An 18,044-nucleotide genomic window follows, 5' to 3' on the forward strand; every position below is an offset into this window, starting at 1 on the left:
GCAAGGATCCTTTATTCAACTGGCAGCAGGTCATTATAATTATAAAGGAAGGTTAAGTTTAAACAATGAAGTATTTGCATGGATTAGAGATTGTGTTTAAGGAATCCTTTGTCTTTTTGCTCCTTCTTCCCATGGTGGCCTCCTACCCAAAGAAAGCCTTTGTTGACAATTCCAGCTGTCCTCCCTCACAGCTGCTATCTACTGGATGTTCTGTTGTGCTAAGATGATCTCAGAATGGAGAAGCTACAAGAAACTTGAGAAGCCTTTCAGTCTGGGCTCTTTTCAAGAAAAGAACTTTGCAAAATCATGACAAGGTTTGAGATCTGGCTGTAACTTTACCGGATTAAGCCAGTGCCAGTTGACAGTGAGATCATGACGTAACTAGAGATAACACAGTGTGGAGCTGGAGGAATGCAGCAGGCCAGGCAGCATCAGAGGAGCAGGAAAGTTGAGAAGGGTCCCCACCCGGAACGTCAGCTTTCCTGCTCCTCTAATGCTGCCTGGCCTGCTGTGTTCTTCCAGCTCCCACTGTGTTGTCTCTGACTCCAGCATCTGCAGTTCTTACTATCTCTGAGTAAGACCATGGCAACTGTTTTAATGATGGTGGCTGTTTGAAAGGTACTGCTGGTTCAGGAAGGGAGCGTGTTGCGTCAAGGTTCCAAAGGGAGTTCAAAACTGAACTTGCAGGGGGTGTCATTCCCATGTATCTCCTGCCCTTATCTTTCTAGATGAAAATGGTTGAGGATTTGGAAGATGCTGTCTCAGAATCTTTGGTGAATTTCTGCAGTGCATCTTGTAGTCAGTACACACTGCTATTTCTGAGTGTCAGTGATGGAAGGAGTGGATGTGGTGCCATTCAAGAACCTGCTTTGTCTTGGATGGTGTTAAGCTTCTTGAGAGTTGTTGGGGCTGCACTCATCCAGTCAAGTGGGGAGTATTCCCTCACACTCCTGACTTGTGCCTTGTAGATGGTGTATGGACTTTGGGGAGTCAGGAGGTGAGTTACTTGCTGCAGTATTCCTAGCTTCTGACCTGCTTTTGAAGCCACAGTGTTTATAAGGTAAATCCAATTCTGTTTTTGATCTATGGTAACCCTAGGATGTTGATAGTGGGGGATTCAGTGATGGTGACGCCATTGAATGGGAGGGGCTAAGTTAGATTCTCTCTCACTGGTGATAGTGATAATCGTTGTCTGGCATTTGTGTGGCATGAATGCAACTGGTCACTTGTCGGCCCAAGCCTGAATATTGTCAAGATCTTGTTACATTTGAACATGGACTGATTCATTATCTGAGGAGTTGCAAATGATGCTGAACACTGTGCAATAATCAGTGAGAGTCCCCAGCTCATACCTTATGGACGCAGGGAGGTCACTGATGGTTGAAGATGGTTGGGCCTAGGACTCTAGCTTTTAGAGGGAGTAAATGTTTTTGGACCAGATCTCTAAGGTCCTCGTATTCCTGCCTGATGGAATGCAATTGTACTAGCTACTGTCCTGGAATAAACGATAATAAAATGTGAGGCTGGATGAACACAGCAGGCCAAGCAGCATCTCAGGAGCACAAAAGCTGACGTTTCGGGCCTAGACCCTTCATCAGAGAGGGGGATGGGGTGAGGGTTCTGGAATAAATAGGGAGAGAGGGGGAGGCGGACCGAAGATGGAGAGAAAAGAAGATAGGTGGAGAGGAGAGTATAGGTGGGGAGGTGGGGAGGGGTTAGGTCAGTCCAGGGAAGACGGACAGGTCAAGGAGGTGGGATGAGGTTAGTAGGTAGGAGATGGAGGTGTGGCTTGGGGTGGGAGGAAGGGATGGGTGAGAGGAAGAACAGGTTAGGGAGGCAGAGACAGGTTGGACTGGTTTTGGGATGCAGTGGGTGGAGGGGAAGAGCTGGGCTGGTTACGTGGTGCAGTGGGGGGAGGGGACGAACTGGGCTGGTTTTGGGATGCGGTGGGGGAAGGGGAGATTTTGAAGGTGGTGAAGTCCACATTGATATCATTGGGCTGCAGGGTTCCCAAGTGGAATATGAGTTGCTGTTCCTGCAACCTTTGGGTGGCATCATTGTGGCACTGCAGGAGGCCCATGATGGACATGTCATCTAAAGAATGGGAGGAGGAGTGGAAATGGTTTGCGACTGGGAGGCGCAGTTGTTTATTGCAAACCGAGAGCAGGTGTTCTGCAAAGCAGTCCCCAAGCCTCCGCTTCGTTTCCCCAATGTAGAGGAAACCACACCGGGTACAGTGGATACAGTATACCACATTGGCAGATGTGAAGGTGAACCTCTGCTTAATGTGGAAAGTCATCTTGGGGCCTGGGATGGGGGTGAGGGGGGAGGTGTGGGGGCAAGTGTAGCACTTCCTGCGGTTGCAGGGGAAGGTGCCGGGTGTGGTGGGGTTGGAGGGTAGTGTGGTCCTGGAATAAACCTTCTAGTTATCTAAGAACTGAGCCAATCCTGTAGAGACCATATGGTGCTGAATGCTCTACCATTAATCATTAGATAGCAAAGTTACCAGAGGTCTGCTCTCCATCTTTAGAGAGAAACAACTGGGGATGGTTTGGCCTGAGGGTCACCACACCTCAGGTGAGGGAAAGTGGTTGAAAAGGTGGGACCTTCAGCCAATACAGGAATTGATAACGCCATGGCAACCTCAGCCAATAAGTTGTGGTACCAGTCGACATTGCAATCCAGTCCCTTAACCATGCTAAACAACACCACGACAATCGTTACACAGATCCAATACAAAGCAAAGAAGGAGGAGGAGAAGCAGCATTGAACAACCTTGGACTGCGCACGCACACACACACACACACACACAAACACACACACACACACACACACACACACACACAGGCTCACGCACGTGCACACACACACACACACACACACACACACACACACACACACACACACGCACTCACACAGACTCACATGCACACACACAGGCTCATGCACGCGCACACACACACAGACACACACACGCGCTCACATACGCACACATACACACACAAGCTCACACACACACTCACGCACACACACAATAAGGCACCAGGTGTGGTCGTCTGGGAGCATACCACAAGTCCTGGTGCTGAGTCAAGAGAACGAGGAGCACAACAAAAGGGAAAGGGGCTAGAAGCAGTCCAAAGATTAGACGGAAGGCATCCTGACAGCCTTAGGAATCTTGTGTGGACATCAAAAAGCATAGTAATGTACACAGCAAAATATCATGAGAGGATATTTAGCACTGTATGAGACGTCATATCTCTTGAAGGGAAAGGAATCATATTCCATGAGTCAGAAGGAAATTTTTTGCATGTTGTTAAGTAAATATTTATCTGTTGCAAAAAGGATTTAATTGAAAGATGCAGCACAGCATTACTTGTGTCAGTTATAGCTCATTTAGCAGCCCACTTGCCTCTAAATCAAATGAGTGTGGGTTCCAGTCTCAATCCAGGATTTAAGCACAAAAATTCAGGATGAAACCTCTAGAGCCAGTATTGAGGGAGGGCTGAGGAGCTGCTGGCTCTTGGTTGAGACATCAAACCTGAACCCTGACTGCTCTCCCAAGTGTAGGCAAAAGATCCCACATGATGTTATGCTGACGAAGAGTTGTTCCTGATATTTATCCTTCAATTATCTCGTCATTAACACATTGCTGGGACCTTGCTGTGCCCCAATTGGCTGCGAATTGCTGCATTTCTATAATACAACAAGGTGACTACAATTCAAAAAGAGGCTGAATGGTTAACAATCCCACTTCTGATCCCCCTCAGGGGACTAAGGACCTTCCCCAGAGGGCTCAAGCAGGTGACCCTCCCAGTGCAGTACTGAGGGAATGCTGCACTGCTGGAGGAACTATCTTTCAATGAGACGTTAAACCAAGAGTCATTTTGTTGTCTGAGATTAACAGAAAAGTTCCCGTGAAAGCATTTATAAGATGAGCCGGAAAACTTTCCTGGCCAATACTTGCCCCTCACACATCAAATGATGTTTTTACTATTCCAAGATAACAAGGTGTAGAGCTGAATGAACACAGCAGGCCAGGCAGCATCAAATTTCTGATGAAGGGTCTGGGCCCAAAACATCAGCTTTCCTGCTCCTCTGGTGCTGCCTGGCCTGCTGTGTCCATCCAGCTCTACACTTTGTTATCTCAGATTCTCCAGCATCGGCAGTTCCTACTATCTCTTCTTATTATTCCACTTCTGTTGAGGGAGATTGTTCACGGAATATGGGTGTGACTGGTCAGGTCGCTCTTTTTACCCATCGCTAATTATAAGGAATGAAAGAGGAATGAAGAAGATGGGACTGTTCTCCTTTGAAAGTTTAGGAACAGAATCAAGCACAGTTTTCAAAACCATGAGGGGACTGGACAGAATGGGCAGCAAGAACTTGTTCCTACTCTTGGAGGAATCAAGACTCAGAGGGCACAGGTTTGAAGTAATTTGTGATGTGGAGATGCCAGTGTTGGACTGGGATGGACCCAAAGTCATAAATCACACACAACATCAGGTTATAGTCCAATAGGTTAATCTGAAATCATAAGCTGCTCCTTATTGGGAATAGAACCAATGACAATATGAGGAAAATGTTTTTGCGTAGCAAGTGATTAGGCTCTCTGATGAAGGGTCGAGGCCTGAAACGTCAGGTTTTGTGCTCCTAAGATGCTGCTTGGCCTGCTGTGTTCATCCAGCTTCACACTTTGTTATCCAGGGTTTGGAATGTCTTGTTGCTAGCAAGGTCAATTGAGGCTTTTGAAATGGATTGGGTCATTTTCTGAACAGGAGGAAGTTGCAGGGCTACAGGGGCAAAGAAGGGGAGTGGCCCTTGGTGAATTGCTCTTTTGGAGAACCAGCATCGACTCGATGGGCCAAATGGTCATCTCCAGGGCTGGAATCAATTGATGATTCACTGAAAGAGGTAATCTCAATCAAATAGTTGATTAGAATTCATGTAGCACAGAAATAATTGGCTTCACAACAGTATTTCTGCACCACAACCTCCTCACAACCAATCCCATCGAACAAAATCACTGCATCTGTCTATTCCTTTCTCCCTAAAATTCTTATCTCAGCTTCCCCTTAATAAATACGTCTACACTATTCACTCAAACACTATGTGGTTGCGAGCTTCACATTCAAAACACACTCAGGGTAAAGTTTCTTCTAATTTCCTTCTTGGATATATTAGAGGCTCTTGCTCTGAAAGGACTGATGTTGGAGGATCGAGTAGATACCAGCCAATTTCACACATCACACAGACTTCAATTGAAAATTGAGGATTCGTCACTGGGTCCTTTTAGTTTGAGTAATTATCTCAAAGTGTGTAACTTTATTTCCTCTTTATTCATTCATTAGGGGATTGTGTACAGTTTTGGTCTCCTAATCTCAGGAAAAGTTTTATTGCCATAGAGAGAATGCAATGAAGGCTCACCCAAACTTGTTCCTGGAATAGTGGGACTTTCTGATGAAAAGAGATTGGACAAACTGGGCCTGCATTCTCTCCTGCTTCAAAGAGTGAGAGATGACGGTGTTGCAGCTGACAAAATAATTCAAAGGGGTAGACAGGGGAGACGCAGGTAAGATAGATCTCTTAGTTGTGGAGCCCAGAACCATGGGAGTATAACTTGATAATAAGGAGGATGCCATTTAGGAATGAAATGAGAACAGTTTTCCCTTAGGGGACTGTGAATCTTTGGAGTTCTGTAATGTGAGGACTGCAGAAGCTCAGACTTCGAGCACATATAATGTAAAGATTGATGGATTTCTGAATACCAATGGCATGAAGGGTTATGGATATAATGTGGCAATAGGCACTGAACTTTTCAATCAACCATGATCATATTAAGATTTGATAGGCTGAATGGCCTACTTTTATTACTATTTTCGCATGATCAACGAGCATAATCCAACCAAGGTAGGTGACGTTATAATAGATAAAGGAACTGAGCCTGACATCATTTTGGACCACACGGCTGTGTTTCCTGTATCTTGGATAAAAAGTGCCAGGCTAGCAGCTTCCAAAAACAGAAGTGCCATAACACTCCCAAATATTATTCAGTTAAAAAGTTATTCCATTTCCACAAAGGAATCTTTTTTAAAAGACATTTTAAACACAATAGCAGCATTCAAGAAGCACCTGGACAAACACATGAACAGCAAGGGAATAGAGGGATATGGATCCTGTAAGTGAAGATAGTTTTCGTATGGAAGGGCAAAATGTGTTGGTGCAGGCTTGGAGGGCCGAAGGGCCTGTTCCTATGCTGTATTGTTCTTTGTTCTTTGTTCTGAATGAACCAAGATTGTATTCAGCGATCACAAAACCTCCGTGTTTTTCAATTCTCGGCTTCCATGAACCACAGGCGCCTTTTGGGGTTTATTCTAAAAGCCTTGTTAAGCTGTGTTGCTGCTTTCAAAAAAACTTGCAAATCTGAAAAGCTAGATTCTGGTGTTCTCATGCTGAAGTGGGTAGTGTCCCTGCCTCCAAGGAAGAATCCCCGCCTTCAAGTCTCACTCCAACACTTGGCCAAGGGAGATGTATTCATGATGCAATCAAATTGGTTGATTATCAACCTGCAAAACCCTTGCAACACTCCTATGGCAGGCAGTAAGAGTGGGAGAGATCCCTGGACAACGATGCGATGAGAAGATATTGGAGCCTTGACCATCACTAACCATAACTCTAGGCTAGAATGTGCAGGTCAAAATGCATGTTACCACAATAATCTATACTCAGTGAACGGTATCACACAGAGCTCTATTGACCTTGACCTCTGGTTATATAAATCTACTCCATAAAATTCCTCATAATTCAGGGCCTTTTGATACTGCCATAGATAAATCGCAGAAAGATGCATACAGGAAATGCCTGGAAATGTGATGGAGGCGGGTTAAACTGAGGCATTCAGGAGGGACCTTGGATGGTTCTTTGGATAGTAATGATGAGCAGGGAGATGGAGAAAAGGCACTGGGTAATAGGCTAGAGCATTGGGCTGAATGGCCTCTTTCAGCGCTGTAACATTTCTGTGACTGTAAAGAGATCTCAGATTGACACAGAGGTCTTGTCAGGTTGGCACTGAGTTAAGGTGAATCTTTGACCATCTTCTAACTTGTGAGGTTCTTTACATCAGAGATAGCTTCTTGCTGACTTTGTGGTGCCTACCCACTGTGTCCCTTGCCCAGGAGAAAGGGTGCCCCAAAAGTACCTACCTCACTATCTCCACATTCTTTGCCTTTTGCCTCGATAGTTTATTCACTCCTGCTTCACCAGCCAAAATAATGTCATTATTTTCAGTTACAATTCCAGTGCAGATATATCCCAAAGCTTCACCGTACCTCGGTGACACAATATAGTAACATTTCTTTGTAATGGGTGCATAACAAAAGCTGGCTTCGGTATAACTCTTGTGTCTTGACTTTATTCCTTGGCCGTTGTTACCAATGCAGAGAAGGAGATCGGTATTCTCCATCCCATAGCGTAGGCTGAGAGATGGATGTTGCTGGGCCTTGTAGATGGTCTCTATAGCAACCTGAATCATGTCGTAGCATTCCCCGTCGCTAAGGAGGATGGTATTCCTTTTAAGAGTCTCCCGCAGGAAGGTAGGACTAACGAGCTCCAATCTTACCTGCTTCATGAGTTCCACAAGGTGGACGGCCCGGGAGTTGTGGTCGTGGTTGACCCAACGAACAACGAGATCCAAAATGCTCTCCTCACGTGAGATGTTGAGATCATCAGAGCAGATCAAAGGTAGCAACTGATGTCCTTCTATCTCCAGCACCTCGTCCTGCAAACAGACCTCTGCAAAATGCCGGTGAAGGTACTTACTCGCTGGGTCAGCCAGGTCTTCTGCTCCTAGCTGCTTGGCAAAGTAATAAATCCCGAGACAGTTTGACACATCCATGTGATCCATCATGTACTTTTGGCAAGTCATGAAGACACCTTCCATTTGGAGGAAGTAAGCCATGGTGGCCACTCCCTGGACATTGGAGTTGGTGAGATGCAGTTCTGAGTTGTATATGTAGTTCAGGATTGTCGCCACACCCTCTGACTGTGCGTCATGTAACACCACCTCCCTCTGATTGCATTCCGCCAGGCCGCAGGTGAACATTGCACGGAAATAGGGGCTGAACGCAGCCAATAGCAGCCGATGGCACGGGAACTGGCATCCTTCAGCCAAGAGCACAACATCGGTCAACTCATCCGCATCTTTCATCTTGTTAATCTGGCAAAGCAAATTCAAGCTGTGCTTGACCCGAGCATTGTCCTCACGATCCATGACTGTCTTCAGCTTCCGTTCGTCAAAGTTCCCGTCACCGTCACTTGGCCGGGATGAGTTTTTCCCCTGCGGTGGCTCAAGTTCCACAGCCTATAATAACAGTTAGACATTGTCTCCCAGTTGTTAAGCAAAACAAATCACCCGGAATTTCCCATCACCACTCGCACACTTTAATCTCATTGCAGAATGCATCCCAAAACCAGCCCAGCTTGTCCCTGCCTCCCTAACATGTCCTTACTCCCACTATCCCCACCCCCATCTCCTACCTACTTACCTCATCCCGCCCCCTTTTCCTGTCCATCCTCCCTGGACTGACTTATCTCCTCCCTAACTCCCCACCCACACTCTCCTTTACTGGCTCCATCCCCGCCTCTTTGACCTGTCTGTTTCCTCTCCACCTATCTTCTCCTTTATCCATCTTCTATTCGCATCCCCCCTCTCCCTATTTATTTCAGATCCCCCTTCCCCTCCCCCATTTCTGATGAAGGGTCTAGGCCCGAATCATCAGCTTTCCTGCTCCTCTGATGCTGCTTGGCCTGCTGTGTTCATCCAGCTCTACACCTTGTTATCTCATATGCAGAAGATCTCTGCCTGATTAGCACAATGGGGACAAATGGAGTTTTGCTGGGGCCTCCACTTTTTGCAGTTGACACCAATGCTGGACGCAGGGAGCTAAGGCATTGTGGCTACTTGCAAATAGTACCAAGGTAGGCAGGAAATTAGGTTATGAAGAACTCGTGAGGAAATTGTAGATGATCATTGCAGATGACAGATGAGCAAAAATCTGGCGGTTGGAATATCTGGCGGTGGGAAACCATGAAGTCATTCACTTTAGCAGGAAGAATGAAAAGGAAGGGTTGAAATTAAACAGAGGATGACTATGGAGCTCCAAGATGGAGAGAGATTTAGTTCATGGGTCACTAATATTGTGAGGTTGGGTACAGTACTTGTGGATTGGAAGGCAGGACATTAGAATTTGTTTGTAAAATATGAGATGGGAAGAGTGTGTGGTCCCTTTAAAAGATGATGTGTTTTTCTAGGCATGGAGATTTACAAAAAAATGTCTGTCAGCAGCAGCAGGCACAGGGGGTCCCTGAAATTGAAAGATTTGTATCAAAAGGTCATATGGTTAGTAATCCAGGCAGTAGTCTTGTTTAATTAATAAGGCAACCAGTTTGAATTTCAGCCAATTAATTTAAACCAGGCATTTTGAGACTAGAAACCAATTAAATTTAAATCTGATGGTTTTGACAACCTAGGACCAATCCTATTGTAAGAATTTGATGGGTCATCAAAGGCATAAAAGAAGAGTGTATTTGAAAATCAGTGTGAGAGGAGCTGCCATCATTTAGAGTTAACAACCAGCAATTCTAAAGAGAAAATCACTGGCTCTCATGGAATTCTCTAAGCTCTCAGAGTAACCATCATCCAATTAAAGGTATGGCAGCATTCTTAGCTAATATTCCTGACAGAAGAATTTGATGGAGAAACGCATTCCTGACTGAAGAACAGCAGAGAAGGCTCAGAACATTCCAGAAGATTTATCCTGGTTATAATTTTGAGAGACTAACTTTTTAAGATTTTGTTTGTCAATTTGGTTGATGTAAGTGGGAGTTATATTTATTGAAACAGCATACTATTAGAATTTTGTTTTATTTTGGAACAGTTAATATTTGAGAGGGAATGCTTCATAAAGTCCTTGTCCTGAGAGTGTTTGATGGAGGCAGTGTAGAGGGAGCTTTATTCTATACCAAGCTCTGTACTGTCCCTGTCCTGAGAGTGTTTGATAGGGACAGTGTAAGACATAGAAACAAAGAAACATAGAAAATAGGTGAAGGAATAGGCCACTCCCCCCTTCAAACCTGCACTACCATTCAGTAACAGCATGGCCGATCATGCAATCTCTGTATCTGACTCCCGTTTTCTCTCCATACCCCTTGATCCCTTTAGCTGCAAGGGCCACGTCCAGCTCCCCCTTGAATATATGTAATGAACTGGCCCCAACAGCTTCCTGTGGGAGAGAATCCCACAGGTTCACAACTCTGAGTGAAGGAATTCTTCTTCATCTCAGACCTGAATCGCTTACCCCTTATTCTTAGACTGTGACCCCTGGTTCTGGACTTCCGCAACATAGGAACATTCTTCCCGAATCTAGCCTGTCTAGTCACATCAGGATTTTATATGTTTCTATGAGATTCCCCCCTCATTCTTCTAAATTCCATCGAACACAAGCCCAGGCGATCCAGTCTTTCCTGATATATCAGTCCTGCCATCCCGGGAATCAATTCAATTCAATTTTAAATTGAACCTTCACTGGACTCTCTCATTAGCAAGGATGTCCTTCCTCAGACTAGGATACCAAAACTGTATACAATACTCAAGATGTGGCTTCACCAAGGCCCTGTATAACTACAGCAAGACATCTTGACTCCGATGCTCTCATCCTCTCGCTATGAAGGTCAGCATGTCATTAGCTTTCCTCACCGCCTGCTATACCTGCATGCCAACCTTCAGCGACTGTTCTACCATGACACCCAGGTCTTGTTGCACTTCACCTTTTCCTAAACTGCCACGACTCATTACTTCTCATACCATGAGCTTTATTCTTGATTACTAATCTCTTGTGTGGAACATTGTCAAAAGCCTTTTGAAAGTCCAGATACACGACATCTACTGATTCACCCGTGTCCACTCTACTGGTCACATCCTCAAAAAATTCCAGAAGATTTGCTAAGCATGATTTCCCTTCAGTGAATCCATGCTGACTAGAACCGAATCTGTCACAGCTTTCCAAATGTTCAGATATTATATCCTTAATGACTGACTCCAGCATTTTCCCCTCCACCGATATCAGCCTGACCAGCGTATAACTCCCTACTTTCTCTTTCCCTTGCCTTTTAAAGATTGGATTTACATTAGCTACCCTCCAATCCATCGGAACTCTTTCAGAGTCTACAGAATACTGCAAAATGATCACCAATGTGTCAGCTATTTGTCAGGCTACTTCCTTAAGTGCTCTGGCTTGCACAGCATTAGATCCTAGGGAATTATTGGGTTTTAATCCCATCAATTTCCCCAATACCACTTCCTGGCTAATGAGTTCCTCCCTCAGGCTTGACCCCCTGTCCCCCGGCATTTCCTGAAGGTTATTTGTGTCCTCCTTAGTGAAGACAGATCCAAAGTATTTGTTCAGCTGGTCTGCATCGCTTTGTTGTCCATTATGAATTCTAATTGCAAGGGGCCTACATTTGTCTTCACCAGTCTTTTTCTCCTCACATATCTACAGAAGTTTCTGCAGTTTTTATTATGTTTTTCGCAAGCTTACTTTCATATTCTATTTTTCCTTTCCAAATTAAACTCTTTGTCCTCCTCTACACAATTTTAAATTTCTTCTTGTCCTCAGGTTTGCTGCATTTTCTGGCCAATGTATATACTTCCTCTTTGGCTTTAACACTGTTCCTGATTTCCCTTGTCAGCCATGATCGAGCCACCCTCCCTGTTTTACTCTTACACCAGTCAGGGATGTACAACTGAAGTTCATCCATGTGTTCTCTAAATGTCTGCTATTGCCTATTCACCCTCAAACCTTTCGGTATCCTTGACTAGCTGATCCTTGCCTCATACCATCAAAGCCTAGAGGCAGCTTCACTCTGTATCTAACCCCATGCTGTCCCTGCCCTGAGTTCTGATGGGGACAGTGTCAAGGAATGTCACATCAGCCATGATTAGAATGAATGGCAGAACAGGTTCGAGGGGCTGAACAGCCTACTGCTTTTCCTCTCTCTTATGGTCTTAGGTAGGTGGGTTCTTTAGCACTGAGAGAACCAAAGGTTTTTGATGTTTGGTGAGAATGTAGAAATGGGGCCACAAAGAGATCAGTCATGACTTCCTCATGCTCCTCATCCAGAGATTTGTACAGGGAAAGGTCAATGGTCTCATAGAATGGTGGATTAGATTTGAGAGGAAATTTGTTCATCTGCTATTCCTAGTTTACGCATATCTCAGTCAGTTGGCATGACGAGGAAATTCATAAAAACACACTCTTTTGGCAAAGAGTTCTCTCTCTCAGCTTTGTAAGTTTCTTATGAAGTGTGTGACCTTTAATACTGATTGGCTTAACATCAACTTCCAATACAAATCCTGTATGCTCAAATGAAATTCTTAGGATGTTTACTGTACTTACAGGGTGGACTACAAAGTTTTCTGGAACTTTAAATATTAATTATTACGATATAAACACAACAGGAGCGCATCGTAAACATCAAGCATAAAATTGTAAACTATCTCCTAATTTTGGAGGCACATTGTTCAACTTGATTTTACAAGTGTTTGCCTTTTCTTCAATTGTTGCAATTTTTAATCAGTTTCAGCATCTTCAACAACCAGGATGTTAGGAAACTTCAAAGGGTTCAGGAAAGATTTACAAGGATATTGCCAGGGTTGGAGAATTTGAGCTACAGGGAGAGGCTGAATAGCTGGGGCTATTTTCCCTGGAGTGTCGGTGAGGGGTGATGTTATAGAGGTTTATGAAATCATGAGGGGCACAGACAGGGTGAACAGCCAAGGTCTATTCCCCAGGGTAGGGGAGTCCAAAACTAGGTTTAAGGTGAGAGGGGAAACTGAGGGACCTGAGGGGCGACTTTTTCACACAGAGGGCGGCGCGTATATGGAATGAGCTGCCAGAGGAAGTGGTGGAGGCTGGTACAATTACAACATTTAAAAGGCATCTGGATGCAGCTTGAATAGGAAGAGTTTACAGGGATATGGGCCAAATGCTGGGAAATGGGACTAGATTAATTTGGGATATCTGGTCAGCATGGATGAGTTGGACCAAAGGGCCTGTTTCTCCATGACTCTAAGGTTATAAATGATGTTTTCATAAGCCCCTGACAGTTTCCTTCAACCATGCATACTTGCGAAATGTTATTAATGTTTACAGTTACAAAAGGACTGTTTAAACACCCTATCCTTTGACAATCCTATGACTGTAGCCTTTATACAGATAATTGCCTTCTGTAACCCACTGTGACTGAAAGCTTTATCGAGCCAGAAGCCTAATCTGTTTAAAATAACATGTGTATGAAATAAAGGAGCATTTTGAAAAACTATCTCCACGTCACTGGTGCATACTGACCTTTCAATTTATGGTCCTTTGTCTTCTGTAATGCACATAGCACAACGATTAAAGATTAAAATCCATTCATAGTGATCGCCATGTGCTATCCACCATAATTACTGAAACTGCAATTCCTCCTCTTTCATCCCAGTTCATATTTCATGCGTAACCCCAGATTTGAAATTCATTGCTTGACATTGCTTCTCAGCTACAACAGTCAGAAGTCTCTCAATACCAGGTTATAGCCCAACAGGTTTATATGAAATTACAGGCTTTTATAGAAATATAAAAAAAGTAGAAATTAGGAGCAGGACTAGACCATTCGACCCCTTGAGCCTGCACCACCATTCATTATGATCATGACCAATCAGGCAAGTGGAGTATCCCACTCCCATTTTCTCTCCATACCCCTTGATCCCTTTAGCCACAAGGGTCACGTCCAGCTCCCCCTTGAATATATCTAATGAACTGGCCCCAACAGCTTCCCGTGGGAGAGAATCCCACAGGTTCACAACCCTCTGAGTGAAGAGATTCTTCCTCATCTCAGTCCTGAATTGCTTATCTCTTAGGCTGTGACCCCTGGTTGTGGACACTCCCCAACATTGGGAACATTCTTCCCAAATCTAGCTTGTCCCATCCCATCAGGATTTTCTGCTTCTATGACATCCCTCCTCATTCTTGTAAATTCCAGTGAGTATAAGCCCAGTTGATGCAGTCTTTCCTGATATATCAGTCCTGCCATCCAGGGAATCAGCCTGGTGAACCTTCACTGGACTGTCTCATTAGCAAGGATGTCTTTCCTCAGGCTAGGAGACCAAAACTGTATACAATACTCAAGGTGTGGCCTCACCAAGGCCCTGCATAAACATTAAATGGTCATTGGATAAACATATGGATAATAATGGAACAGTGTAGGTTAGATGGGCTTCAGTTTGGTTTCACAGGTCAGTGCAACATCGAGGGCCGAAGGGCCTGTACTGCGCTGTAGTGTTCTATGTTCTATGCTCTATGTTCTACAGCAAGACATCCTGACTCCGGTACTCAAATCCTCTCATTATGAAGGCCAGCATGCCATTAGTTTTCCTCACCGCCTGCACGCAAACCTTCAGCGACTGTTCCACCATGACACCCAGGTGTCATTGCACCTTTTCCTAAACTGCCACCATTCAGATAATAGATAACAAAGTGTGGAGCTGGATGAACACAGCAGGCCGAGCAGCATCTTAGGAGCACAAAAGCTGACATTTCAGGCCTAGACCTTCATCAGAAAAGGGTCTAGGCCCGAAATGTCAGCTTTTGTGCTCCTGAGATGCTGCTTGGCCTGCTGTGTTCATCCAGCCCCATACTTTGTTATCTCGGATTCTCCGGCACCTGCAGTTCCCATTATCTCTCCCACCATTCAGATAATAATCTGCCTTCCTGCTTTTGCAACAAAAGTGGATAACCTCACATTTATCCACACTATCTTGCATTTGTCAAATATTTACCTACTCAGCCAGTCTGTGCGTGTTACACTGGAGCCTCTTAGCATCCTCCTCAGAGCGCACACTGCCACCCAGCTTAGTGCCATCTGCAAATTTGGAGATATTGCATTCAAATCCTTCAGCCAAATCGTTAATGTATTTTCTGAACTGCTGAAGTCCCAGCACTGAATGTTGCAGCATCCCACTCATCGCTGCCTGACACTCTGAAAAGGACCCATTTATTCCAACTCTCTACTTCCGGCCTGCTAACCAGTTCCCTGTCCATATCAATATATTACCTCCAATATCTTGAATTTTAATTTTCCTTACTAATCTCTTGTGTGGAACATTGTCAAAAGCCTTTTGAAAGTCCAGATACACGACATCTACTGATTCACCCGTGTCCACTCTACTGGTCACATCCTCAAAAAATTCCAGAAGATTTGCTAAGCATGATTTCCCTTCAGTGAATCCATGCTGACTAGGACTGAATCTGTCACCACTTTCCAAATGCTCAGTTTATTACATCCTCCAGCATTTTCCCCTCCACCGATGTCAGCCTGACCAGCGTATAATTCCCTACTTTCTCTTTCCCTTGCCTTTTAAAGATTGGATTCACATTAGCTACCCTCCAATCCATCGGAACTCTTTCAGAGTCTACAGAATACTGCAAAATGATCACCAATGTGTCAGCTATTTCTAGGGCCACTTCCTTAAGTACTCAGGGATGTAGAGCATCAGGTCCTGGGGACTAATCAGGTTTTAATTCCATCAATTTCACCAAAACCATTTCCTGACAAATGAGAATTTCCTACAGTTCCTCCTTCATGCTTAACTCCCTGTTCCCTAGCATTTCCTAAAGGTTATTTGCGTCCTCCCTAGTGAAGGCAGATCCAAAGTATTTGTTCACCGGGACTGCCATCTCTTTGTTGTCCATTATGAATTCTAACTGCAAGGGACCTACAATTATCTTCACCAGTCTTTTTCTCCTCATGTATCTATAGGAATGTTCGCAGTCAGTTTTTATGTTTTCCCCCAAAAAGCTGTCATATTCTATTTCCCCTTTCTGAATTAAACCCTTCGTTCTCCTCTGCTGAATTTTAAATTTCTCCCAGTTCTCAGGTTTGCTGCTTTTTCTGGTCATTTTATATGCCTCTTCTTTGGCTTTAACACTGTTCCCGATTTCCCTTATTAGCCATGGTTGAGCCACGTTCCCTGTTTTACTCTTACAGGGATGTACAATTGTTGAAGGTCATCCATGTGTCTTTTAAATGTCTGCCATTGCCTATCCACCATCAATCCCTTAAGTATCCTTGGCCCGTTTATCTTAGCTCGTGCATGCTTCATAGCATCAAAGTTAGCTTTCTTTAAGTTCAGCACCGTAGTTTCAGATTTAATTGTGTCATCTCCATCTTAATGAAGTGTTCTACCATATTATGGTCACTCTTCCCCAAAGAATCTCGACGACAATGTTGCTACTTGATTCTCTCTTGTTACACACTCCCCAGTCTAGCTGGCTCCTTGACATATTGGTTGTGGAAACCATCCCTTATACATTCCAGGAAATCTTCCTCCATTGCATTGCTGGCAGTTTGGGTCGTCCAATCAAAATGTAGATTGAAGTCACCCATAATAACCGCTGTAACCCTACTGCATACATCTTTAATTTCCTGTTTGATATAATCCCCAACATCACAACTATTGTTTGGCGGTTTATACACAACTCCCACTAATGTGTTTTTCCCCTTGACGTCCTGCAGCTCCGCCCACAGATACCACATCATCCAGGCTAATTTGCTCCCTTACTGTCGACTCCTTAAGCAACAATGCTACCCCACCTCGCTTTCCTTCCTGTTTGTCTTCCCTGAAGATTAAATGTTGAGTTCCCATCCTTGGACAGCCTAGAACCAGTTCTCTTTGATCCTACTAACACTATATCTATTTATAACTGTTTGTGCAGTTAATTCATCCATATTATAACAAATGCTCCTCCCACTGAGGCACACACGCTTCGGGCTCATTTCTTAAAATACTTATTGCCCTTTTAGAATCGTTGTGAAATGTGGCTTTGGTTTCTCAGCCTTCCACTTTCACTTTTCCCCCTACCGTCCTTCATTTCTGTCCCCACTTTACTTCCCTCCAACCTCCTGCATTGGTTCCCAACCCCCTGCCATATTAGGTTAAACTCTCCTCAACAGCACTGGTGCTGTGAGACAACAGTACTTACCACTGTGCCACTGTGTACCACTTCTCCCCAGCCTTCGAACATTTGTTCAATTCCAGTCCGAAAGTTGCCAATGAGTCTAGATTCACAGAATCCCACAGTCTAGAAGCAGGCCATTCACCTATCAGATTCACACTGACCCTCCGAAGAGAATCCCACCCAGGCCCACCCTATTCCCCGAATCCTGTATTTCCCCTGGCCAAACCACCGAAACTAGGCATCTTTGGGCTATGGGACAAAACTTGAGCAAGCTCATGGACACACAGGGAGAATGTGCAAACTCCATGCAGGCATTTGCCCGAGGGTGGGATCAAACCCAGGTCCCTGATGCTGTGAGGCCACAGTGCTAACCACTAAGCAACTGTGCCAACCAAGTTTATTTCCATCAGCCCTTCAGATAGTGCCTTGGAGATCGTAAGAACTAGCTGAATAAAATAACTTCTTGTCCTCCCTCCTTTGGGTTGCTGATTTATGTGATTGGTTTAAACTTGACAGGATACAGAGCTGGGAAAAAAAAGTAGCAGATGGAATTCAACCCAGAAAAGTGTGAAGTGATTAATTTTGGAAGGTTGAATTTGAATGCAGAATATAGGGATAATGGCAGGAATCTCGGCAGTGTGGAGGAACAGAGGGATCTTGGGGTCCACATCCATAGGTCCCTCAAAGTTGCGACCCAAGTTGATAAGGCTGTAAAGAAGGCATATGGCGTGTTGGCTTTCATTGGCAGGAGAATTGAGTTTCAGAGCTGTGACGTTATGCTGCAGCTCCACAAAATTCTGGTGAGACAACATGTGGAAAATTGTATCAGAGATAATGGGAACTGCAGATGCTAGAGAATCCAAGATAATAAAGTGTGGAGCTGGATGAACACAGCAGGCCAAGCTGCATCTCAGGAGCACAAAAGCTGACGTTTCGGGCCTAGACCCTTCATCAGAGAGGGGGATGGGGTGACGGTTCTGGAATAAATAGGGAGAG

The 18,044-nt window shown here is 44.6% G+C and overlaps 1 protein-coding gene across 2 annotated transcripts in view; it reads right to left on the bottom strand.

Annotated features, from left to right (window-relative positions):
* Positions 1 to 18,044, bottom strand: part of kbtbd12 (kelch repeat and BTB (POZ) domain containing 12) — a 54,948-nt gene that overhangs the window by 35,502 nt on the left and 1,402 nt on the right. For both annotated transcript variants that reach the window (XM_048547924.2, XM_048547923.2), the window contains exon 2: positions 7,200 to 8,356. In XM_048547924.2, the coding sequence (XP_048403881.1) occupies positions 7,200 to 8,266 (1,067 nt within the window). In that variant the 5' untranslated portion in view covers positions 8,267 to 8,356. The remainder of the gene's footprint in view (positions 1 to 7,199; positions 8,357 to 18,044) is intronic.

Source organism: Stegostoma tigrinum, chromosome 11, assembly GCF_030684315.1.
Source record: "Stegostoma tigrinum isolate sSteTig4 chromosome 11, sSteTig4.hap1, whole genome shotgun sequence".
NCBI classification, from domain to species: Eukaryota; Metazoa; Chordata; class Chondrichthyes; order Orectolobiformes; family Stegostomatidae; genus Stegostoma; species Stegostoma tigrinum.